General features: G+C 38.9%; 1 protein-coding gene across 1 annotated transcript; it reads left to right on the top strand.

The window, feature by feature from the left end:
* Positions 1-9,701: 9,701 nt before the first annotated feature.
* Positions 9,702-11,726, top strand: LOC308106285 (heat shock 70 kDa protein 12A-like; the record flags this gene model as incomplete). Its single annotated transcript, XM_080457335.1, has 4 exons — positions 9,702-9,719; positions 9,919-10,143; positions 10,266-10,437; positions 10,696-11,726. The coding sequence occupies 4 exons, from the start codon at positions 9,702-9,704 to the stop codon at positions 11,724-11,726; spliced, it is 1,446 nt and encodes a 481-aa protein (XP_080313461.1).
* Between the last annotated feature and the right edge of the window lie 12,807 nt (positions 11,727-24,533).

Raw genomic sequence — 24,533 nt, 5'->3', positions numbered from 1 at the left:
GGCTTTGCTTAAAAAAAAGATTTAATGGAAAGGATAAATGCAAAGTTTTTCAGTTGTCAATGTGCAAACCCACCCTCACCTTCCTGTGACACCACTTGGGGTCCTGACCCATATAGAACCTCTGGGTTGCATTTGGTTTAAGAGGAATTGTATTCAGTCATGTTAAGTTAATGTGCATTTAATGAACAATAATATGCATATGAAGTTATTGTTTTATTAAAATGACTTATTCATTGATATTATGTTGTGTATATAAATGACCAAATTATGTGAGTCTGCTTCCTCTGAAGGTACCAAAAATTAAGCATTATTTATTTTTCTTGGTTTGGATTGAATGTTTATTTTATTTTTATATTTCTTTTTACATAATGTGACCTAGGCTACTGTAAATGACACAATGATGCACTAAATGAGTCAGTGTTTATATGTGAGTGAACTTCAGACAACATTAGTATGAAAACAACTGAATATCATACGTATATGGTAATGTAACACCTGACAACATTACAACCACAATCCTGCGTGGACTACCTCACATATACTGTACCATGGTCACATCAATTTAAATCTGACGACTATGGTATATCCAGGACTAATCTAAAGTAATATTATCATTTATTATTGGTTAATAACATTGCAGGTGAGGCTATGACCTTTTTGGAGTCAAGAGGCTGAGAAAGCAGGGTGGCAAACCCTTAGATTTGAATACAGATGCATGTCTCTGCTATTGATGTGTTGATCAGTCAACTCTTTAAGATCCTGGCCTTTGTCCTGGAGCAGAAGCTCCCAGCTTTAAGTGTGAACCAAAACAAGTCTCTGAGCCAAGTCTTTTGTTACCAAGCGGCTGATTACCATACTATTGTCTTTATGCAAGGGAGATGGCTAAGGTGAATGCATCTGTTCTCTCTTTCTCTCTCTCCAAAAAAACGCTGGTAAAGAAATGCAGATCCAGACTGAATTCATGTATTATTATTATTTCTTAGCAAAAGCTTATTTTGTAGTAAGTACATGTAGCCTGTGGCAGAGCCTTCTATTAGAGAGTTGCGCCAATGAGGGGTCAGAAACAGCGTCGGTCACGTGGTTCATGTAGCTGGAAATAGTGACAAGGAGCCGTCCACTTCAATGCATTCCATGTACTTCCGGCTCAGGGATTTGTCACTATTCGCCAATGTATGTGTATGTAGAAGACCTGGCCCGAAGAAGTGAACGGAGTTGGCGTAACTCTCTAATAGATGGCACTGGCCTGTGGGACCTCTCAGCGGCGTCAGTTCACAGCTGCAACCAATGCCTAATGATTAGTATAAAGGTATTGGGTAGGGAGCTGAGCGGTGCGGTAATGAGTGTCGAAATCACCTGCCGTCACGCTGAGCTGGGGAGGAACTGTGGTAGGCAAACATTCACATGTGTGCGATTTTGTAACTGTTATTGATTTTATAGTGGTGTATTTTAAATTGCATTTGTTTATATAGGACTTGGCAAAGGCTGTGAGCTGAGCTTCTGTGGTTGTGATCAGTGGACCATAGTAGTAGGTAGGCACACGCCATGGCAATATTCTAATTCTTACTGATAATTATGGTATGTTATTGAAACTGATATATGATACTTTACAGATTGCCGAGGCGTTGTCTGCCGCTGCCCTATGGTTTATTGTCCCTATTAGTGTATATGGTTTTGTGTTTTTTTTAGTTATTGTATTTTGTTTCATCTGGCTGCTTCCCATCAGAGCACAGTTTTATCATAACAGAGCATTCAGTTATATTACAGCAGTAGCCTATGTATACTATGTGCAGCTTGCTGTGACCCAACTGGGTTCTGTGTATATTATAAAGAGTTCACTGGACTGCCCAGGTTCCTAGTGTTGCTCAATAATTGTCTTGCTATTTTATCTATTGCTCTTCTAAGTCTAACCTCAAGCTTTTCTTAAATAAAGATCAGTACTATTGTACTAGGATTTTATACACTGTGTTTGTCATTCATTTGACAGCCTGACTGAATAGTACACAAATCCTACAAATGGTCTCCTAAGTAGGCGTGGTTTGCATCTCCCCCTACCATCCCACCACCCTCCCCCTCCCCCTCCCCTCTCCCTGTCTGCCAACGTCATGTGGATGTGCATTTGTGTATTTTCTTCATTAAAGAAAATAAATGCTTTACATGTTTGAAAGTGCACTGTTATTGGCAAAGATGCTTTTAAAGAAACCCATAAAATTCCCACCACAAACTCACACGTATTATTCAGTCTTATGCTAGATGTGCTCCTGTTTCTGCTCAACATTGTAACAGGTCCTTTTATTTATAAAGTATATATTTGACCACTAAAGACTATATATACTATAGTGTTTAGCATGAATGTTTAGCAAAATGTCATGATTCCCAAATCATACCCCATCAACCAAGACAGTTAATAATGGAAAATGATATTATTGAGCATTGGAACACACATTTTATTTAATTTTTGAAATGTCCATAATGGTTTCACGTATATAGGCCTACTACATTCACATATAGAATCTCAGTTTATCAGTTTTTAGAACATCTTATGGGGACAGAGCATAGAGTTGAAATATAATATAATAATACAATATAATATAAGGGACAGACAGAGCCCTCTATGTCTCGTCCGTCAGACTGCAGATGGACTCTTCAGATATCTTCCCAAATCTCGCGAGAGTGGGTTGCTGGGATAGAGAAAAGTCGATAACAAAGTTGATTTTCTCCTAATTTGTGTCACAAAAAAAAAGCCATTTCAGTATGGAAATCGTGCATATTATGTGTCTTGTGACGATCGGGTCCAATATTTAGTTCAGTGACCATGGAGCTAAAGAATGGTTCAGAAGCTGTGTTCACGTTCACTCTTCCATTGGAATCAATAGACTCCAACTTGCTTCCTGTCTCCTAAAAAGGTGTCCACCTACGTCACGCAGAAACGGGAAATAAACCGGAGAATGCGACTCTTGCTATTTCCCTCTTGGCCCTTACCTCCCGAACACAAGGTTGCATAGGTATGACAGTGGATCTGCTGCAAGTTTATCGCAAGTTTATATAACACTGCTCGGCAGCAGTGATATAGCAGTGCTTAACACTTCAAATGGCCATAGTTTGGTGACCATTGCTATCAGCGCAACATAGGACTAGGTTTGAAAATCTAGTACTATATAAGGTCAGCTGACAAGGGTCTATATTGGTCATTCCTCGTACTAGGTTGGGCGCCCATAGCTGAATGGTTAAGAGTGCCCGCCTGGGAAGCCGCTTGTCTCAGGTTCAAAGTGTCCCACGGTAAGACACATGCCTACACCCTAACTACTAACTACATCCTAACTGCTCCCCCCTCCGCACTCCTCTGTGGACAGCATTCAGCTGGGCGAACCTGAAAACTGAACCGGACGAACCGGACGAAAAGAAAGATAAAAAACAAGAAGGTTCATTACTAAAGGTGACAGAACCTTTCAGTTTGTAGCTCCCAGACTCTGGAATGTCCTTCCACAGGTCTTGAGAGCTTCAGGCACTGCACATTTTTAACAACAACATTCTTACAAGATGACAAAAAAAAACAACCTTAAGCTGAAAACTGAAGTTCCGGACAAAAAAATGTCAAAAAACAAGAAGGTTAATGACTAAAGGTGACAGAACCTTTCACTCTGTTGCCTTTCCCACACTCCAGTTAAGTGTTTAACAGTTGTCTGTGTTCTTTATGTTAAATAAATGTATGTATTTGGGCGAAACTCATGCCTCAAGTCTCATTTATCTAATCTGTGTTTTTGGGGACCCCAACAAACATTACAAAATTATTTTCCTTGATATAACCTCTTCAAGGTGGTATTGTCAGACATAATTCTGAGAGTAAATTCCTTGCCACACTAAGTTACACACTAGGTTACATAGCCTATGTAAAGCAGTTCTCTGTGAGAAGCGCTATATACAAATAATATGTACATACTTATTACACCACATGTTCAAAAGAGTTGTTGTCTCCGCCAGGCCGAAGGCATGGCGAGAGAGTATGTTTTACCGTCTGTCAGCAGCTAATCTCTGGCACCGTTGGCTTGATCGCAGCGAAACTGTGCACACACTCCCTGTATGCCAATTCAGAACCTCTGCCCCAAAATCTTCGCTATAACAGGCCGATTCGTGTTTTTTACCAATAACTGCACCGATCTGTGTAAAACTTTGTTTGCACACTCTCTAGAGGCCAAGGAAAAACCTTTGCCCTGCATTTTTCACATTTGCCTTTTATAGCGCCACCAGGAGGCCGTCTAAAGTAAAATACATTCTTGGATATTAAGCCTTCAGATTTTATCCAAATTTCACGCAAATCGGTACACATGATCTCTATAGTCATGTGATCAAGACGGATCTCTTTGATTTCTCATATTCCATCCTGATTGGCTAAGATTGACATCTAAACTTTACAGGAGTGGCCCGTTTTGAACAAAATGCCGCAAATCATGAACCCAGCATCCGATTGCGGTGAAACGTTGCACACACACATTCGCACTTCGTTGAGGAACAAATGCCACCCTTTTAACATTGCCCTATTATAGCGCCACCAGGAGGCAGATTTTTGCAACACTTTTCTTTTTTATATTACTCCAACACATTTTGTCCAAACATCATGCAAATCGGTACATATTATCTCTGTAGTCAAGTGATCAAGATGGTTCCGTCCGATTTTTCCTATTCCATCCTGATTGGCCAATTCCGAACATTGCTGGCCCACAACAACCTACCTGACCTGGCGGAGACCTGTGCTCCGAGGAGCACTTTTTCTAGTTGAACATGTTTCACCAGGTAGGTCATGTCATTTGTTAAAAATGTCAACAGAGCCTGCAGTTCTCAAGACCTTTGGAAAGGCATTCCAGCCTTTAGTTATTAACCTTTTTCGTTTTTGACCTCTTTTCGTGAAATGGGGCTTAAGTGTTAAAGTGTCCCTGAGCAACACTTAACCCATAACTGACCATACAACATTGTATGACGAAGTATACGACGGTGTCGCGCCGATCTATCTACAAACTGATTGATTGATTGAATACTTTATTTAGAAATTTGCAGAAAAAAAGCACATGAAAGTACAGTTTAAATACAAGCTAAATAGGATTGAAAAGCCCATGAAAGCCTAATGGCTTGTTTCAAATGAGGTCCCCATGTACTCAATTCATAGTGAAAGTACTTATTTTCTATCAATTGCCTTGAATCCATGGATTTATTTTTGTTTTTGTGGCATTCCTAAGCCAATAATTTGATGACCGGCTCCACAAAGTAGATTATTTGTGTCTCCTACCGGATACACACCCGGTCATCAAATTATTGGCTTAGGAATGCCACAAAAACAAAACAAAAATCCATGAATTCAAGGCTTCATGGGGTGTGCAATTGATAGAAAATAAGTAATTTTTTGGGTGAACTCTTCCTTTAACTCACAATGCATGCATTTGTGACAGCCTTTTTAGCTTGTAGATCTGCATTTCAACATTGTAGCCTCCCACAGCAATTCATGATCATATACTTCTTTACATAACCTTAGAGAGTATACGTTATCTTTTCTCTAACTTAGGCTACTTATCTGAATATTGGCATTGATGTACACAACATTTCATGAAAATACCTAATTTGTATCATACGCAAGCCAATTCCCAGAGGTCTCGCCATTGTGGTTGAAACTTTCTCTCCCTGATCGTATCATAGGCTACTGCCTTTCACTTTCCCTCAAATCTTCCGCCGACTTTCTTTGATACCTGTTTTTTACCCGGCGTTTGGCCAGATACTGGTGGTTTTCAAATGAGTCACTGGTGCAAGCAAATTAGTCACTATATGTGAGTGGACGTCAGGCAACATTAATATGAAAACAACTGAAAATCATAAGTATGGTAATGTAACACCTGACAAACATTACAACCACAATGCTATGTGGATTATGTCCATGCCCCACCATTACCAACAAAGAAATACAGATAAAGCAACATTGTGCCATAAACTGTTAGTCCGTCATAGTCAATTCATCATAGTCAGTTGTCAAATATCAACTTTGTCAAAGGCAACCTCTTTTCATACATTTCGTACTTTATTGTTGCATGAAAGTATCTTGATACATCAGAATATATAATCAAACTAGTGGTGACATACCTTTTTGATAGACCTATTCAGGGTCACCACCACATATCAAAGAATTATATTTTGTACTTTTGTATTTTTTTGTACCCGGCCAACCAGGTATTACAATTGCTATTGTGCAATCGTGTGAACTATAATGTTAAAATATAAATACAACCCTTAAGAATGAAATCAAGTCATTTTGAGGCAGAAACAAGCTTTCAATCAACAGGTAGAAGCTGCAGTTACTTTTTGGCAGGTGGAAAAATTAATTGTTAAGGGTTATATTGGCCCTTTCAATGAGTGGACTTTACACTGAGTGGACTATAATCAATGAGCTATAACCCCGAATGACAAATACAAATACTTCATGGGTTATATTAGCCCTTCAAAAGTCTTTTTTTGCCTTTTACCCCTTTTTCAATTCAATCCTCCCCACACACATTGTTGTGTTGTCACTGCTGTTGTATCCTACTGACTCACCTGCTAGTGAGGAGCCCCCACCAGCAGAACGTATAGAGCCTTCGTCCTACAAGTGGTTCAACCAGTTAATGCAAACCCCCCATTTCTGGTCAAATCATTTAAAAAATGTTTCTTGGCCTTCTTGGCACTCAAGATGTTGGTGAACAGACTAGGTGGAATTCTCTGTACATCCCTTAACTGGTTGAACCACTTCAACCCCTAAATACTTCATCCACCGGTGTCCCCCAGGGGCCAATACTAGGCCCCCTCCTTTTTTCCCTCTCCAACAAATCTCAACGTGTTACATTGTGACCATGTCCTTTATTCTCAGAAAATTCATGTGTATTTTCGGATACTTGACCACTTATAAACCCCCAATACTCTCTTCAACAAAAAATGACAATCTACAAGCTCCCAACGCATTTCAGTGTGACGCGTTGTTAGCTTGTAGACCGACTATTTTCATCAAATAGGGATGATAGGGATGCAAGGGTTCAAGTGGTTGATGTAAAAAATATATATATATATATATCACACAAAGGTTTGGCGGCCCCCCGTAACTCTGAAGAGGGGGGTAACTCTGAGGACCCCCCAGACCCCTGCTCTACTGTATACTAGGGGTTCCCAAACGTTTTAGCTTGTTTAACTACTCTGCCCCGGTCAAATCCGCGACCTCGCGGGCTGAGTGTTCCACCTCGCTGGTGCCGACTGTTCTCACCAAGCGGGCCGAGTGTTCCGGAACATTCGGCCCACTGGTACCGAGCGTTCCCTGGATAAAATGGGGCCGAGTAGATTTTGGTTACCCATTAAAGGTGCTATACAAATAAAGTTTTATTATTATTATTTATAATTAATTATGAGGCCATTTAAGATCAGGTTTAAGTTCTGTGTTAGTGTCATATCATTCATGATACAGATGGTTAAAGATTTGCTCAGTTAAATAATTCTATCAATCCACACCAGTTTGAGTTGATCCAGAGTAATTAAAGTTATATTCATTCTTATAAAATGCATGTACTGTATATCAATGAGAAAATCTACACTTCCATTGTATGTGTCTCTATCTGTCTCTCTGTCTGACGTGTGAGAACTTAGTTGAAGTGCCAGTGCGTAAAGAATCTGAAAATGTCAGTTGATAAAACCTAAAGTTTATATAATTACTATGTTAAACGTTTTATTATTCTAGATTCTCATTTGATATTTATAATTATTATTCAAATTAAAGTTACTAATAATAATACAATACACTCATCCTATATTAACATTGGCTTAAGGGAGGACAGGCGGGCGGTTGGAGCACGCCATCACACTCATGCCATAACCATTCCCAAAGGAGCTATGCCCAAATATGGAGTGTGTTGTCTAACATCAATGTGTCATCATGGCATCAGGCACAAACAAATCACTCAGCTCCATATATGGCCAGAAAAGGGGCCATGTCCATTATGGTCATCAGGGATTGCGATTGATGCCCATAAAAGGCACAAGGACTGACAGATACAGAGATCTCCATATATGGCCATATCAGGTGGATCGGCGGTGCAACGTAGATTCGGTGCCGGTGTATGGTTTCTCCTGTATAAGTTAACTGTGTGCCGCAGCCTGTGTACATAGGCTGTCCTCTGAGTTTTCCCAAATTTAGGTGGAGTCTCTCCTTGTCATAGGGCATCTCCTTGTCATCATCTTGTCCCTGTTTTTTTATATGTGTATATATGTTAAATATATGTTTTCTAATCACTTGCTTTTCGATGTGCACTGTATAATTTCATTGAGGCATCTAAACAGCGGCAGGTATCGTTTGATTTGGTACGTTCAGAAATGTAGGCCTACTTTGTGCTCTTTACATACCTCTATAAAATTATACAGTGTAAACGTCGAAAAGCAACACAGCAGAAAACAATGTGTGATGTCGTCTTTTTTTTCTTGAACCGAGTATTTTATAAAGGTCTCAATCGTTCATAAATTGTGTTTGTTCATAAGCTGTCCACTTGGCTCTCATAGACTCCAATGTTATTTCACCGAACTTCCGGTGTGAGTCTGCCACCCAGTGAGTCGAATCTGCCGAATGGAATTGCATGATAGAGAAAATGACGTCGGCGTCAGAAAAAAGAAATTCCTTGGAACAGGGTGTTTAAAATGTGTAGCACTCTCAGGACTGATTGATTGGCTTAATGGCCACAGGTGTGGGGATCCTCACACTGAACTTAAACTGTCTGTGTGTCTGCACTGTCGGTAAGGTCTGCTCGAAACGTTACCACGAATAACATTTCCACAATGGGAGCACCATACTGGTGTGCAGATTTTATTATTTTTCTACTGTTGAAGTTTCGATCCAGCACCCAGCCCGGCAGGATATGGGATGTGCTTATTTGTCATTGTTTTGATGCCCTTTTCATGTATGTATTGTAGGCTAAGTCTTACTGATGAATTGAGTAGCTACAATGGACCACAATGAAAACAAGCCCCCCAGGGATTTTTGTGATATCCTTTTGGCATAATTTTTGACTGTGCTACTACATATACTGTTAACAATCTTGTTAATAAAGTAGCCACACTGAATAGTGGGGACATTTAATCACCAGATTTAAAGTCATCAAATTTGTCCAATTCGAGTCTAAAGTCCAAGTCCGAGTACATAGTGATAAAAGGAGTAAAATATTACCATATTTCTTATGCTTATTCATATTCTTCTTTGCGACCAACATGCCTTTCAAAGATTTTTATCAGGCAGTAGCCTACACCTCCATCAACTGCACCAATGAACTGTGCCGGTTGCAACAAATGGGTTGGGCTTAGTGACATGATACAGGGTGCTCATGCTATAAAAACTGGGATGCGTGTTCATTTCAGTTGTGTTGGCCTGGACAAGCTTTTGTCTGGTTTCTAATATGGGTGATGCATTTATAGTAGCAATAGACTTGGGTACTGCTTACAGTGGGTACGCTTTTCTTATCAGCGGCAAAGGATCTAACATAGATCCCATTCTTCCACAATGGGGAAGAGAAGAGGGAATGAACACCTCAAAGACGCCTACATGTGTTCTATTTGATGAAAATGAGCAATTCCTCAAATTTGGTTATGATGCTAAAAGGGAATACACTAGAAAAGGAAATGAAAAGGCAAAGAAAACACTTCTCTTTGAAAACTTTAAGATGGAACTCTACAGAAAAGTAAGTCTATGATATTTATTTGTAATTAGGATAAAAATGTGTTCTAAAAATTATATATATATATAATATACAATATATTATATATATACATATACATATACATATACATATATATATATATATATATATATATATATATATATATATATAATCTATGTTCAATTATTTATCAACAACATACATTTTACATTTTCAACAGAAACTCAACGAGGAGTTGATGATTACAGCCGTAAATGGCAAAAAAATGAGAGCCCTGAAAGTCTTCACAGAAAGTCTACGCTACCTGAAGGACCATGCACTGAACACCATTGCTGAAAACACAAGAGGACGAACCTTCACCGCGTCTGACTTCACCTGGGTTCTGACTGTTCCTGCTATTTGGGATGCTTCCGCAAAACAGTTCATGAGAAAAGCAGCAACTGAGGCAATTCCATGTTGTTATAACATACATGATGACATTATCAAAATTATCTACAGGATATTTTCTACACATGTAAATGTGTGAATTTGAATGTTTTCGGTCTTTCTTTCTTTCTTTCTTTTCAGGCTGGCATTGTGAGAGAAAGTCAGACAGACAAGTTGGTCATCGCATTGGAGCCAGAGGCAGCCTCAATCTGGTGTAAGCAGTTGCCCTCAGATGGTTTTGTTGATGAGAACACAACACATGCTACCCTACAACAAAATCCTGGAACACAATACATTGTTGCTGATTGTGGAGGTATGTTTGTGCTGTGCTGTATATATATATTATAGTAAATAAGAGTGGGTGTGTGTATACTGTATATGTGTATGTATAAGACAAAGTATATACTCAGCTGTACATACATTCGTTTTACTTACAATATACTGCACAATTCTTATCTTTAGATGTATGCAACTTCACTCCATGTTTCCTCTGTTGTCCACTTTATATTAAAAAGTATACAAAATGTATGTAAACGTTCACATTTTAAAGCCTAGCATTGTTGTCTTACAGGTGGTACCATTGACATCACGGTACATGAAGTATTGGATGGAGGAGTCCTAAAAGAGCTGCATAAGGCCTCCGGTAATGATATGGGAGGGGAGCAGGTTACTAAAAAATTTAAAAGTTGCCTGAAAGAAATATTCTCTGATGATCTCTGGAATGAGTATGAAAGAGATTTTCCCAGTGAGCTTCAAAAGTTGATGTATAACTTCCTTGTCCTTAAGAGTGTGGATGATGCTGTAGAAATCTCCTGCCCTTTCAACTTAGCAGCATTAGCTCAGAAAAAGAAACCAATAGAGAATTACTTCAAGAATGTGCAAGGTGTATCTTGGGACGAGGGGTCGATCAAAATCTCAAAAGCAAAGATGAGATCTTTCTTTGATGAAAGTCTGAGTGGCATCACTAAAAGTCTCAAAGAAATCTTGGGGGAAAAGGATCTCAGAATTGATTACCTTGTGTTAGTGGGCGGTTATGCCTCAAGTGAGATTCTGCGCAGACACATTACCGAGCAGTTTGGTGCTCAGTGCAAAGTACTGTGCCCTGCGTTGGCCCAGCAGGCAATTTTGAAGGGAGCTGTCATGTTCGGAAGAAACCCTGCAGCAGTGGCATCACGAAAAAGTGCCTTTACTTATGGCACTAATTGCTCTATCAGTTTTGATGAGTCGAAGCATAAGGCTGAAAAGAAGTTCTCAACTGAAACGGGTGACCGCTGTCGTAATATTTTCTTAACACTGGTGACAATAGATGAAGATGTAGGTTGGGATGAAACCAGAGACCACATCTTTACAGCACTAGAAAGAAACCAGACATCAGCATGTTTAGGTTTTTATCGCACAGAAAGGAAGAATCCTCTATATGTAGATGAGTGGGGAATAGAAAAACTGAACTCAATTGATGTTGAGATGCCAGATACTACACGTGGGCTGGATCGTGAAATCCAGTTGAAAGTCAAATTTGGCTTCACAGAAATAACAGCCACAGCCACTGATGTGGATTCCAAGTCAACAAACTCAGTCAAAATTGACTTTTTGAGCAAGTAGGATCCTAGAATAAGACTAACTATTTACATTGTATTAACTTGAAGCCCCAAGTTATGTAATAGATACGAGATTAATACACTGTAACAAGTTAACCACGGTATAAGGGAAAATGGTGATTTTGGCCAACTCTAATCTGATACTCTGATACGAATCTGATACTCACGAATCTGATACTCACTTTCAAAACTGCCCTAAAGATACACCTTCAGGAGGCTGCAATTCGAAAATGGCCCCTGTCTAAGTCTTAACCTACCCCCCCCTACCCCCCCCCCCCTCCTTCATTTTCCTCTTTTGTATATATATATTTGTTTCTCTCTTCATACCAGTAACCTGAAAGCTGATTGTATGACATTCTGTATAGTAGTGTGTATATCTGGCTGTCTCTTATGTCATCATGATTTGTGTGCATGGGGTACTCATCTTAAACAAGCTGCGTGCTTAATGAGAGTTCCAGTTTAGTAGACCTTGTATTGTGAATTTCAATTTGTACTTCCATGTACTGTTATGTACTGTCATGTACTATTCTCATGTCTTACTAAATAAACTACATCAATCAATACTTTAAAGCAGGGGTTCTCAAACGTTTTTTATACCTGGACCCCATTTTATTAGGCATTTTTGGTGATACAACACTTATAGTGCAATTTTCAATTGCAACTAGAAAAAGTGCTCCTCGGAGCACAGGTCTCCGCCAGGTCAGGTAGGTTATTGTGGGCCAACAATGTTCGGAATTCGCCAATCAGGATGGAATATGAAAAATCGCACAGAACCATCTTGATCACTTGACTATAGAGATAATGGGTACCGATTTGCATGATGATTGGACAACATTTGTAGGAGTAATACAAAAAAGAAAAGTGTTGAAAAAATCGGCCTCCTGGTGGCGCTATAATAGGGCAATGTTAAAGGGTGGCATTTATTCTTCAACATAGTGCGAATGTGCGTGCAAAGTGTCACCTCAATCGGACGCTGCGTTCATGATTTGTGGCATTTTGTTCAAAACAGGCCACTTCTGCAAACTTTAGATGTCAATGTTAGCCAATCAGGATGAAATATGAAAAATCAAACAGTTCCTTCTTGATCACATGACTATAGAGATCATGTGTACCGATTTGTGTGAGATTTGGATAAAATCTGAAGGCTTAATATCCAAAAATGTGTTTTACATAAGTGGGCCTCCTGGTGGCGCTATAAAAGGCAAATGTGAAAAATGCAGGGCAGACATTTTTCCTTGGCCTCTAGGGAGTGTGGGTGCAAAGTTTCATGCAGATCGGTGCAGTTATAGTTAAAAACACAAATCAGCCTTTTATAGCGCCACCATGAGGCTGATTTGAAATATGTCAAGTGCCATTTGTTCCTCGGCGTATTGGGAATGTGTGAAATTTCACGGAAATCGCAAGCTGCGTTCATGATTTGAGGCATTTTGTTCAAAACGGACCAATCCTGCAAATTTTGGAAGCCAACCTTAGCCAATGAGGATGGAATATGGGAAATCGGACAGATCCGTGTTGATCACATGACTATAGAGATACTGTGTACCGATTTGCATGACGTTTGGTTAAAAACTGTAGGAGTAATGGGACAAAATGGGTTTTGCACAAATCGGCCTCCTGGTGGTGCTATGACAGGCCCATGTGAAAAATGGGGGCAGAGGTTCTGAATTGGCATCCAGGGAGTGGGTGTGCACAGTTTGGCAGCGACCGGGCCAACGGTGCCTGAGATTAGCTGGTAACACACAGACAGGACACACGGACGGACGGACGGACAGGGGCGAAAACATACTCTCTCGCCATGCCTTTCGGCCTGGCGGAGACAATAACGCATACTTAAAAATATTATATAATATATTGGTGGCCTTGATTAGGAATATTGGAAAATATCTTTATATCCTGCTGATTTTCTGTCTTATCCATATAGTTTAAAAGCTACTGAAAAGTGTTTCTATACACATTTGTAAATGATAGCAGTATATAGCCTATATCTTAATTACCTTATTTTAAAAAACTAAGAAAATGCATTCACAGGCTTTGCTTAAAAAAAAAGATTTAATGGAAAGGATAAATGTAAAGTTTTTCAGTTGTCAATGTGCAAACCCACCCTCACCTTCCTGTGACACCACTTGGGATCCTGACCCATATAGAACCTCTGGGTTGCATTTGGTTTAAGAGGAATTGTATTCAGTCATGTTAAGTTAATGTGCATTTAATGAACAATAATATGCATATGAAGTTATTGTTTTATTAAAATGACTTATTCATTGATATTATGTTGTGTATATAAATGACCACATTATGTGAGTCTGCTTCCTCTGAAGGTACCAAAAATTAAGCATTATTTATTTTTCTTGGTTTGGATTGAATGTTTATTTTATTTTTATATTTCTTTTTACATAATTTGACCTAGGCTACTGTAAATGACACAATGATGCACTAAATGAGTCAGTGTTTATATGTGAGTGAACTTCAGACAACATTAGTATGAAAACAACTGAATATCATACGTATATGGTAATGTAACACCTTGCCGAGGCGTTGTCTGCCGCTGCCCTATGGTTTATTGTCCCTATTAGTGTATATGGTTTTGTGTTTTTTTTAGTTATTGTATTTTGTTTCATCTGGCTGCTTCCCATCAGAGCACAGTTTTATCATAACAGAGCATTCAGTTATATTACAGCAGTAGCCTATGTATACTATGTGCAGCTTGCTGTGACCCAACTGGGTTCTGTGTATATTATAAAGGGTTCACTGGACTGCCCAGGTTCCTGGTGTTGCTCAATAATTGTCTTGCTATTTTATCTATTGCTCTTCTAAGTCTAACCTCAAGCTTTTCTTAAATAAAGATCAGTACTATTGTACTAGGATTTTATACACTGTGTTTGTCATTCATTTGACAGCCTGACTGAATAGTACACAAATCCTACAAATGGTCTCCTAAGTAGGCGTGGTTTGCATCTCCCCCTACCATCCCACCACCCTCCCCCTCCCCCTCCCCTCTCCCTGTCTGCCAACGTCATGTGGATGTGCATTTGTGTATTTTCTTCATTAAAGAAAATAAATGCTTTAGATGTTTGAAAGTGCACTGTTATTGGCAAAGATGCTTTTAAAGAAACCCATAAAATTCCCACCACAAACTCACACGTATTATTCAGTCTTATGCTAGATGTGCTCCTGTTTCTGCTCAACATTGTAACAGGTCCTTTTATTTATAAAGTATATATTTGACCACTAAAGACTATATATACTATAGTGTTTAGCATGAATGTTTAGCAAAATGTCATGATTCCCAAATCATACCCCATCAACCAAGACAGTTAATAATGGAAAATGATATTATTGAGCATTGGAACACACATTTTATTTAATTTTTGAAATGTCCATAATGGTTTCACGTATATAGGCCTACTACATTCACATATAGAATCTCAGTTTATCAGTTTTTAGAACATCTTATGGGGACAGAGCATAGAGTTGAAATATAATATAATAATACAATATAATATAAGGGACAGACAGAGCCCTCTATGTCTCGTCCGTCAGACTGCAGATGGACTCTTCAGATATCTTCCCAAATCTCGCGAGAGTGGGTTGCTGGGATAGAGAAAAGTCGATAACAAAGTTGATTTTCTCCTAATTTGTGTCACAAAAAAAAAAGCCATTTCAGTATGGAAATCGTGCATATTATGTGTCTTGTGACGATCGGGTCCAATATTTAGTTCAGTGACCATGGAGCTAAAGAATGGTTCAGAAGCTGTGTTCACGTTCACTCTTCCATTGGAATCAATAGACTCCAACTTGCTTCCTGTCTCCTAAAAAGGTGTCCACCTACGTCACGCAGAAACGGGAAATACCGGAGAATGCGACTCTTGCTATTTCCCTCTTGGCCCTTACCTCTTTCTTACGAACACAAGGTTGCATAGGTATGACAGTGGATCTGCTGCAAGTTTATCGCAAGTTTATATAACACTGCTCGGCAGCAGTGATATAGCAGTGCTTAACACTTCAAATGGCCATAGTTTGGTGACCATTGCTATGACTAGGTTTGAAAATCTAGTACTATATAAGGTCAGCTGACAAGGGTCTATATTGGTCATTCCTCGTACCAGGTTGGGCGCCCATAGCTGAATGGTTAAGAGTGCCCGCCTGGGAAGCCGCTTGTCTCAGGTTCAAAGTGTCCCACGGTAAGACACATGCCTACACCCTAACTACTAACTACATCCTAACTGCTCCCCCCTCCGCACTCCTCTGTGGACAGCATTCAGCTGGGCGAACCTGAAAACTGAACCGGACGAAAAGAAAGATAAAAAACAAGAAGGTTCATTACTAAAGGTGACAGAACCTTTCAGTTTGTAGCTCCCAGACTCTGGAATGTCCTTCCACAGGTCTTGAGAGCTTCAGGCACTGCACATTTTTAACAACAACATTCTTACAAAATGACAAAAAAAAAAACCTTAAGCTGAAAACTGAAGTTCCGGACAAAAGAATTTCAAAAAACAAGAAGGTTAATGACTAAAGGTGACAGAACCTTTCACTCTGTTGCCTTTCCCACACTCCAGTTAAGTGTTTAACAGTTGTCTGTGTTCTTTATGTTAAATAAATGTATGTATTTGGGCAAAACTCATGCCTCAAGTCTCATTTATCTAATCTGTGTTTTTGGGGACCCCAACAAACATTACAAAATTATTTTCCTTGATATAACCTCTTCAAGGTGGTATTGTCAGACATAATTCTGAGAGTAAATTCCTTGCCACACTAAGTTACACACTAGGTTACATAGCCTATGTAAAGCAGTTCTCTGTGAGAAGCGCTATGTACAAATAATATGTACATACTTACTACACCACATGTTCAAAAGAGTTGTTGTCTCCGCCAGGCCGAAGGCATGGCGAGAGAGTATGTTTTACCCCCTGTCCGTCCGTCCGTCCGTCCGTCCGTCTGTCAGCAGCTAATCTCTGGCACCGTTGGCTTGATCGCAGCGAAACTGTGCACACACACTCCCTGGATGCCAATTCAGAACCTCTGCCCCAAAATTTTCGCTATAACAGGCCGATTCGTGTTTTTTACCAATAACTGCACCGATCTGTGTAAAACTGTTTGTTGCACACTCTCTAGAGGCCAAGGAAAAACCTTTGCCCTGCATTTTTCACATTTGCCTTTTATAGCGCCACAAGGAGGCCGTCTAAAGTAAAATACATTCTTGGATATTAAGCCTTCAGATTTTATCCAAATTTCACGCGAATCGGTACACATGATCTCTATAGTCATGTGATCAAGACGGATCTCTTTGATTTCTCATATTCCATCCTGATTGGCTAAGATTGACATCTAAACTTTACAGGAGTGGCCCGTTTTGAACAAAATGCCGCAAATCATGAACCCAGCATCCGATTGCGGTGAAACGTTGCACACACACATTCGCACTTCGTTGAGGAACAAATGCCACCCTTTTAACATTGCCCTATTATAGCGCCACCAAGAGGCAGATTTTTGCAACACTTTTCTTTTTTATATTACTCCAACACATTTTGTCCAAACATCATGCAAATCGGTACATATTATCTCTGTAGTCAAGTGATCAAGATGGTTCCCTCCGATTTTTCCTATTCCATCCTGATTGGCCAATTCCGAACATTGCTGGCCCACAACAACCTACCTGACCTGGCGGAGACCTGTGCTCCGAGGAGCACTTTTTCTAGTTGAACATGTTTCACCAGGTAGGTCATGTCATTTGTTAAAAATGTCAACAGAGCCTGCAGTTCTCAAGACCTTTGGAAAGGCATTCCAGCCTTTAGTTATTAACCTTTTTCGTTTTTGACCTCTTTTCGTGAAATGGGGCTTAAGTGTTAAAGTGTCCCTGAGCAACACTTAACCCATAACTGACCATACAACATTGTATGACGAAGTATACGACGGTGTCGCGCCGATCTATCTACAAACTGATTGATTGATTGATTGATTGAATACTTTATTTAGAAATTTGCAGAAAAAAAGCACATGAAAGTACAGTTTAAATACAAGCTAAATAGGATTGAAAAGCCCATGAAAGCCTAATGGCTTGTTTCAAATGAGGTCCCCATGTACTCAATTCATAGTGAAAGTTAACTCACAATGCATGCATTTGTGACAGCCTTTTTAGCTTGTAGATCTGCATTTCAACATTGTAGCCTACCACAGCAATTCATGATCATACACTTCTTTACATAACCTTAGTGAGTATATGTTATCTTTTCTCTAACTTAGGCTACTTATCTGAATGTTGGCATTGGTCTACACAAGATCTCATGAAAAGACCTAATTTGTATCATACGCAAGCCAATTCCCAGAGGTCTCGCCATTGTGGTTGAAACTTTCTCTCCCTGATCGTATCATAGGCTACTGCCTTTCACTTTCCCTCAAATCTTCCGCCGACTTTCTTTGATACCTGTTTTTTTACCCGGCGTTTGGCCAGATACTGGTGGTTTTCAAATGAGTCACTGGTGCAAGCAAATTAGTCACTATATGTGAGTGGACGTCAGGCAACATTAATATGAAAACAACTGAAAATCATAAGTATGGTAATGTAACACCTGACAAACATTACAACCACAATGCTATGTGGATTATGTCCATGCCCCACCATTACCAACAAAGAAATACAGATAAAGCAACATTGTGCCATAAACTGTTAGTCCGTCATAGTCAATTCATCATAGTCAGTTGTCAAATATCAACTTTGTCAAAGGCAACCTCTTTTCATACATTTCGTACTTTATTGTTGCATGAAAGTATCTTGATACATCAGAATACATAATCAAACTAGTGGTGACATACCTTTTTGATAGACCTATTCAGGGTCACCACCACATATCAAAGAATTATATTTTGTACTTTTGTATTTTTTTGTACCCGGCCAACCAGGTATTACAATTGCTATTGTGCAATCGTGTGAACTATAATGTTAAAATATAAATACAACCCTTAAGAATGAAATCAAGTCATTTTGAGGCAGAAACAAGCTTTCAATCAACAGGTAGAAGCTGCAGTTACTTTTTGGCAGGTGGAAAAATTCATTGTTAAGGGTTATATTGGCCCTTTCAATGAGTGGACTTTACACTGAGTGGACTATAATCAATGAGCTATAACCCCGAATGACAAATACAAATACTTCATGGGTTATATTAGCCCTTCAAAAGTCTTTTTTTGCCTTTTACCCCTTTTTCAATTCAATCCTCCCCACACACATTGTTGTGTTGTCACTGCTGTTGTATCCTACTGACTCACCTGCTAGTGAGGAGCCCCCACCAGCAGAACGTATAGAGCCTTCGTCCTACAAGTGGTTCAACCAGTTAATGCAAACCCCCCATTTCTGGTCAAATCATTTAAAAAATGTTTCTTGGCCTTCTTGGCACTCAAGATGTTGGTGAACAGACTAGGTGGAATTCTCTGTACATCCCTTAACTGGTTGAACCACTTCAACCCCTAAATACTTCATCCACCGGTGTCCCCCAGGGGCCAATACTAGGCCCCCTCCTTTTTTCCCTCTCCAACAAATCTCAACGTGTTACATTGTGACCATGTCCTTTATTCTCAGAAAATTCATGTGTATTTTCGGATACTTGACCACTTATAAACCCCCAATACTCTCTTCAACAAAAAATGACAATCTACAAGCTCCCAACGCATTTCAGTGTGACGCGTTGTTAGCTTGTAGACCGACTATTTTCGTCAAATAGGGACTGTAACAGAGGACTCTGTCACGACTTCGATGTGGTATTAAAGGACTGTATTATTCTTTAGGCACTACTGGCTCCTGTGACTGTCGCAAGTAGTATGGCTGTTTGGGGCTGAGACGAGCGGCTCAGCTAACTATGAGATTCTAGGAAGCTCCTCTGGGTATAGCTCTTCCAGGTATAGCTCTATCTCAAGTCTCCAAATATTCTTCGGGTTGTTATCTTACAGCTGGTCTGCTAGCCGCTCCTGCGTTCCGCTGTACTTATAGGTGGGACATGGTGTCGTATGATCTTAGGGCGACGTCACACTGGCGTCGCGTCCTTAATCGGGACGATTATCCCATCGTCATCGTCGCCTTGGCAACAGGGATGATAGGGATGCAAGGGTTCAAGTGGTTGATGTAAAAAAAAATATATATATATCACACAAAGGTTTGGCGGCCCCCCGTAACTCTGAAGAGGGGGGTAACTCAGAGGACCCCCTAGGGGTCCCAGACCCCCAAGACCCCTGCTCTACTGTATACTAGGGGTTCCCAAACGTTTTAGCTTGTTTAACTACTCTGCCCCGGTCAAATCCGCGACCTCGCGGGCTGAGTGTTCCGCCTCGCTGGTGCCGACTGTTCTCACCAAGCGGGCCGAGTGTTCCGGAACATACGGCCCACTGGTACCGAGCGTTCCCTGGATAAAATGGGGCCGAGTAGATTTTGGTTACCCATTAAAGGTGCTATACAAATAATGTTTATTATTATTATTTGTAATTATTTATGAGGCCATTTAAGAACAGGTTTAAGTTCTGTGTTAGTGTCATATCATTCATGATACCGATGGTTAAAGATTGTGTTAGAATTCTGTTTATGTGAACATACAGTACTGCCAATAAACTGATTGTTGTAACTCTGTGAAGTAGCCTACTGTAGAGAGATACCCGACTGTTACTGAAGAAAATACTCTATTTAGTAATGATTGCGAACGCGAAAGAAATAGCCTTACATAAAATAAAAAAATCACTTACACTACCTTTAATAAACATGATATAAACCCAAATTATGAAAAGAAAAAATACACACACGCACACGCACACACACACACACACACACACACACACACACACACACACACACATATATTCAGTTGATTGCTAGAGACACAATGTACAGAATAATCAATTCTTACTAATAGAGCTGAATGCAGATAAAAAGTCAATTTAAGTACCACAATACTAGGTGACACCTACTGAATTAAAACAAAACAACTCCAACTTCTACCTGAACTTTAGTTTATTGTCTCATCACAAGTGTAAAAGAGTGTATTATTATTTTTTGCAGTTACAACTATAGTCATAAGAATAGAGATAGAAGCACATGAAATGTCAAATGACAGGACAAATAAGAATTATGTTCGAGTATTCATAGTCATTTATACATTACATAAAGTGATAAAGCCTGTAACGGCCTGAGTTGCTATAAGACTGTTACATGGCTCAGCACTCATTCAACAGGGCATAGTAACATAATAAGTTGGAGTGGCTTATTGTGAAGATTGAGAGTGTGCATGTCTATCCCCTTTTCAAAGCGCTACACCCCTTTGAGATGAATAGCTGAGGTGGAGCGTAACACCTAGGTCTTAACGCACAACTTAGTTAGCCAAGTCATACTACTTATGAGTTGACGGTGCCCGGGATCAAACCCAGAACCTTGCAGTACAAAGGAGAGTAGCCCTACTCTACCGACTGAGCTATACCTGGACACATAACAACATAATATCGATGACACAATTAATACAACCTGTAGGTTTTAGTGATTACACAAAATTAGATACACCACAAAGATGTATCAATACAATTAATCTGTATATTTGTTAAAACTTTTAAAACTTAAAACTTTTTATAAGCTTTTTTAATTTTCTTGCTTTAATATATTTTGTGCTACATGTAGCACAATCTACGGGATAAGTCCCAACAACATTTTGGTGCTTGTACCTGTATAAGTCAGTGACAACCGCTTGAATCTTGAATCAATTCATCCCATTTATTAGTAACCCTCATTTAAAACCATACATTTTTACCATTGGCTCAGTCTCCATGCTTAATAGCAGGTGGGAAGATATTCCAAGCGTCAGGTCCAGGAATAAGACTCTCCCAGTCAGGCTGTAGTGGAGGACTGTTTAAAGCCATCAAACAACCCAACCAGTAGCATTCAGCAGCCAGATCTCTGAATGTCATTGTAGGGATCCTCTCTTGGTATTTCAGGAACGCACCCTTTACGAGACAATATGGACAATTGACAAACTAAGATTTTGAATGGTTCTATCTATAGATAAACAATCTAATAATTTAATTCAGTGATCCATAAAACCACAACCCACCCTAACACATGCATGTTACACTATTGTTTCCTCTCTAGTCCTGAATAGCCTCTATACCTAAGCTTCATGTACAGTATTCTATACTTTTGTGGTGCACAGAACTTTGATGTACATCAACCATACCTTAACAACATCTTCTTTGCTGCTGTGATATACAGCCATTTGTAGATTTTGGGCAGCCAATTTTGTGTACACTGTTACCTGTATAGGAAAGGTAGAAAATTAACAAAAAGTAAAAGATTAAATGTGGTAATAAATAAATAAAAACATGTCATCATACATCCGTGGGTGATGGTGACAGGCTGTGCTTGTGGAATGCAAACATTTCCTGTAATTGCTTCTTCTTTTCATCCATATCCTTTCTCGAAGCCTCAAACATTTCCTATATGATCATAAAAGCATTGTGTGTTAGAGGATGCATGGATTAAATGAAGCTAATAATTGAATAAGGAGACTGCAGAACATGGTAAATCTCTATCTGTAACAGCACAACTTTCAGTCATCACATGTATACACTGTACGTACCCGAATCAATTTATCTGCCAGCTTTCTGTTTTCCTTCTTTGTTTTCAAATCACCCCTGATTTTAGGCCACTTGATGAAGTTTAGTTGTTCATACATGGCTGTCAGTCGTGTCTTGCTAACAGGACTGTCCATGCTCTCGCAATCTCCTGTCTTTAATTCATTGTTCAGATTGGCTGCCATTCTTCATAAGGTTAAAAAAAGAAAAGATTTTCATGTTGTATAACAACCTTTTTGTTTGTAGTTGCTTTCGTACATTATTCAGAATAATTTTACTTACCTGTTTTTGAATGAGTCAAATTCTTTTTCACGTTCTTTCAGTGCAGTTCTGAGGGAGGAAAAGTCTTTATGTGGAAATGCTTAACTCCTTGATCAACAATTTCATGAATGATTGTATTCTTTTGTGTTTTTTTGTGTTCAAGGTGATCTGTTAGCACTTTTAATTCAGAAAATAATTAGAATAGATGACAGCAATTAACTGAACTGTATTTAGCATATGATTATTTAATTGTAAGGGTGTAAAGTCATTTTCACATTTTGAATTCATAGTACACTTATTTATGTTGCTTATAGGCTACTGTAGGAACATAATTGGAAGAATATTTACCGTGCCTCGTTTAGTTTCTCCTTGTAATGTTGGTCCATCTCATCCATACTGTATTACACACATATTGGTAATCATTATAAAACACTTAAGACCAGAAATAAACATTTCTAATAATTAAAACCAGGAAGATATTTGTCTTGATTAATTTTCTCTGCATATTAATGTTAACAAAATATCTAAAAATATACTGTATATGTAAACTGTTTATAAAAATAATTACAGATTTTGGGCTCACCTTTGTTTATATTCTTCACACATGCCACAGCTTAATTTGGTAAGTGCATAACAGAGATTAAAAAAATGCAGTTAATATGGTAAGTATAAAAGAAATGTGCCTTTTTGTATTGTAGATCTTACAAGTGTGACAAATATGGTAACCAATATCATGGGTGACTGAACATATAGAGGAATAAACAGCAGCTACCTTCCTGGATTACGTTTGTCTTGGGTATGTTGTTCCTTCGGATAATCACTGTGTTAAAAGCATGAATCAGTTTGCATTATTGAAACATTTAAATTGTCAGTCCCACTCCCATAAATCACATGCTTCCTCACATCATACATTTGCAGATTTGAGTCAAAATCTTGCTTAGAGTACAGTACATGAAAATGTTATGCTTATGGAATAGAAAGAGAACCAAAGTGAGAAACGTTAGCCCAGGCCAAGACCACTGAACAGGTTGTATCCATCACCCATGGTATCAGTTCATGCATCATTATTTATCCTTTACTTTTTATGTAATGTTGTGAAGTAACAGAGAAATGTACTAAAACATCAAGTAACAAAGCTCTACATTTGATAGGTTGAAAGGTGTGTTCTGAATTCAGTGAAGTTGGGATAAAGAGGATTTTATGGTATCAGACATTTTACAGTACATTTTAAAATGAGAAACAAGATTCCTGTATTTACAGTATGCTGATGTAAACTAAGATTACTTCATTTTCTGAGTGTATGATTCAAAAGATGTCAGCATCTCTGTCATTTGAAGAAAAATTAAATGCTTGTGACTACGAAAACAAAATACAATAAGCATCATAACGTTTCTTATAATCAGAAATTGAGTGATTTTCAATACGTATGTGTTTGATACGATTAATAGGCTCTGAAATGAATCCAGTGAAGTTGGGAAAAAGAGATATTATGGTATCAGACATACAGACTAGGCCTAAAGTATAGGCTACATTTTAAAATTAGATACCAGATTCCTGCATTTACAGTAGGCCCGATGCTGGATCATCATGTTTAACTAAGATTACTTGATTGGGTGATTTTAGGACCTTGCCCACTTAAGTCCGTATTTTCACATAAAGAATATTTGTATGCGAAAATAAAGACTTTTACAATCTGTAACGTATCCCCACCTTGCACACTGACTCCAATGCATATTATTATATTAGCCTACTTGCGGAGAATTTCACAGTACGAACAGTCATCAAGCATTGGAGGTGATTGGAGGTGACCGAGGAGCTGCGGGATTATCCCGGTGTTGTTTCAATGTAGGCTTAGCCTTGGATCAAGACTATCATAGATCGTATTTTATCGATTTTGACACTTGCTTATCATAGATACGAAAGTGAAAGTCAGACTCGATAAAATACATCTATGAAA

This window comes from Gymnoscopelus braueri (genome assembly GCF_963280865.1).
Source record: "Gymnoscopelus braueri genome assembly, chromosome: 18".
Lineage (NCBI taxonomy): Eukaryota > Metazoa > Chordata > Actinopteri > Myctophiformes > Myctophidae > Gymnoscopelus > Gymnoscopelus braueri.
Note: the sequence above shows the minus strand (reverse complement) of the source record. Positions and strands in the feature narration are given on the sequence as shown.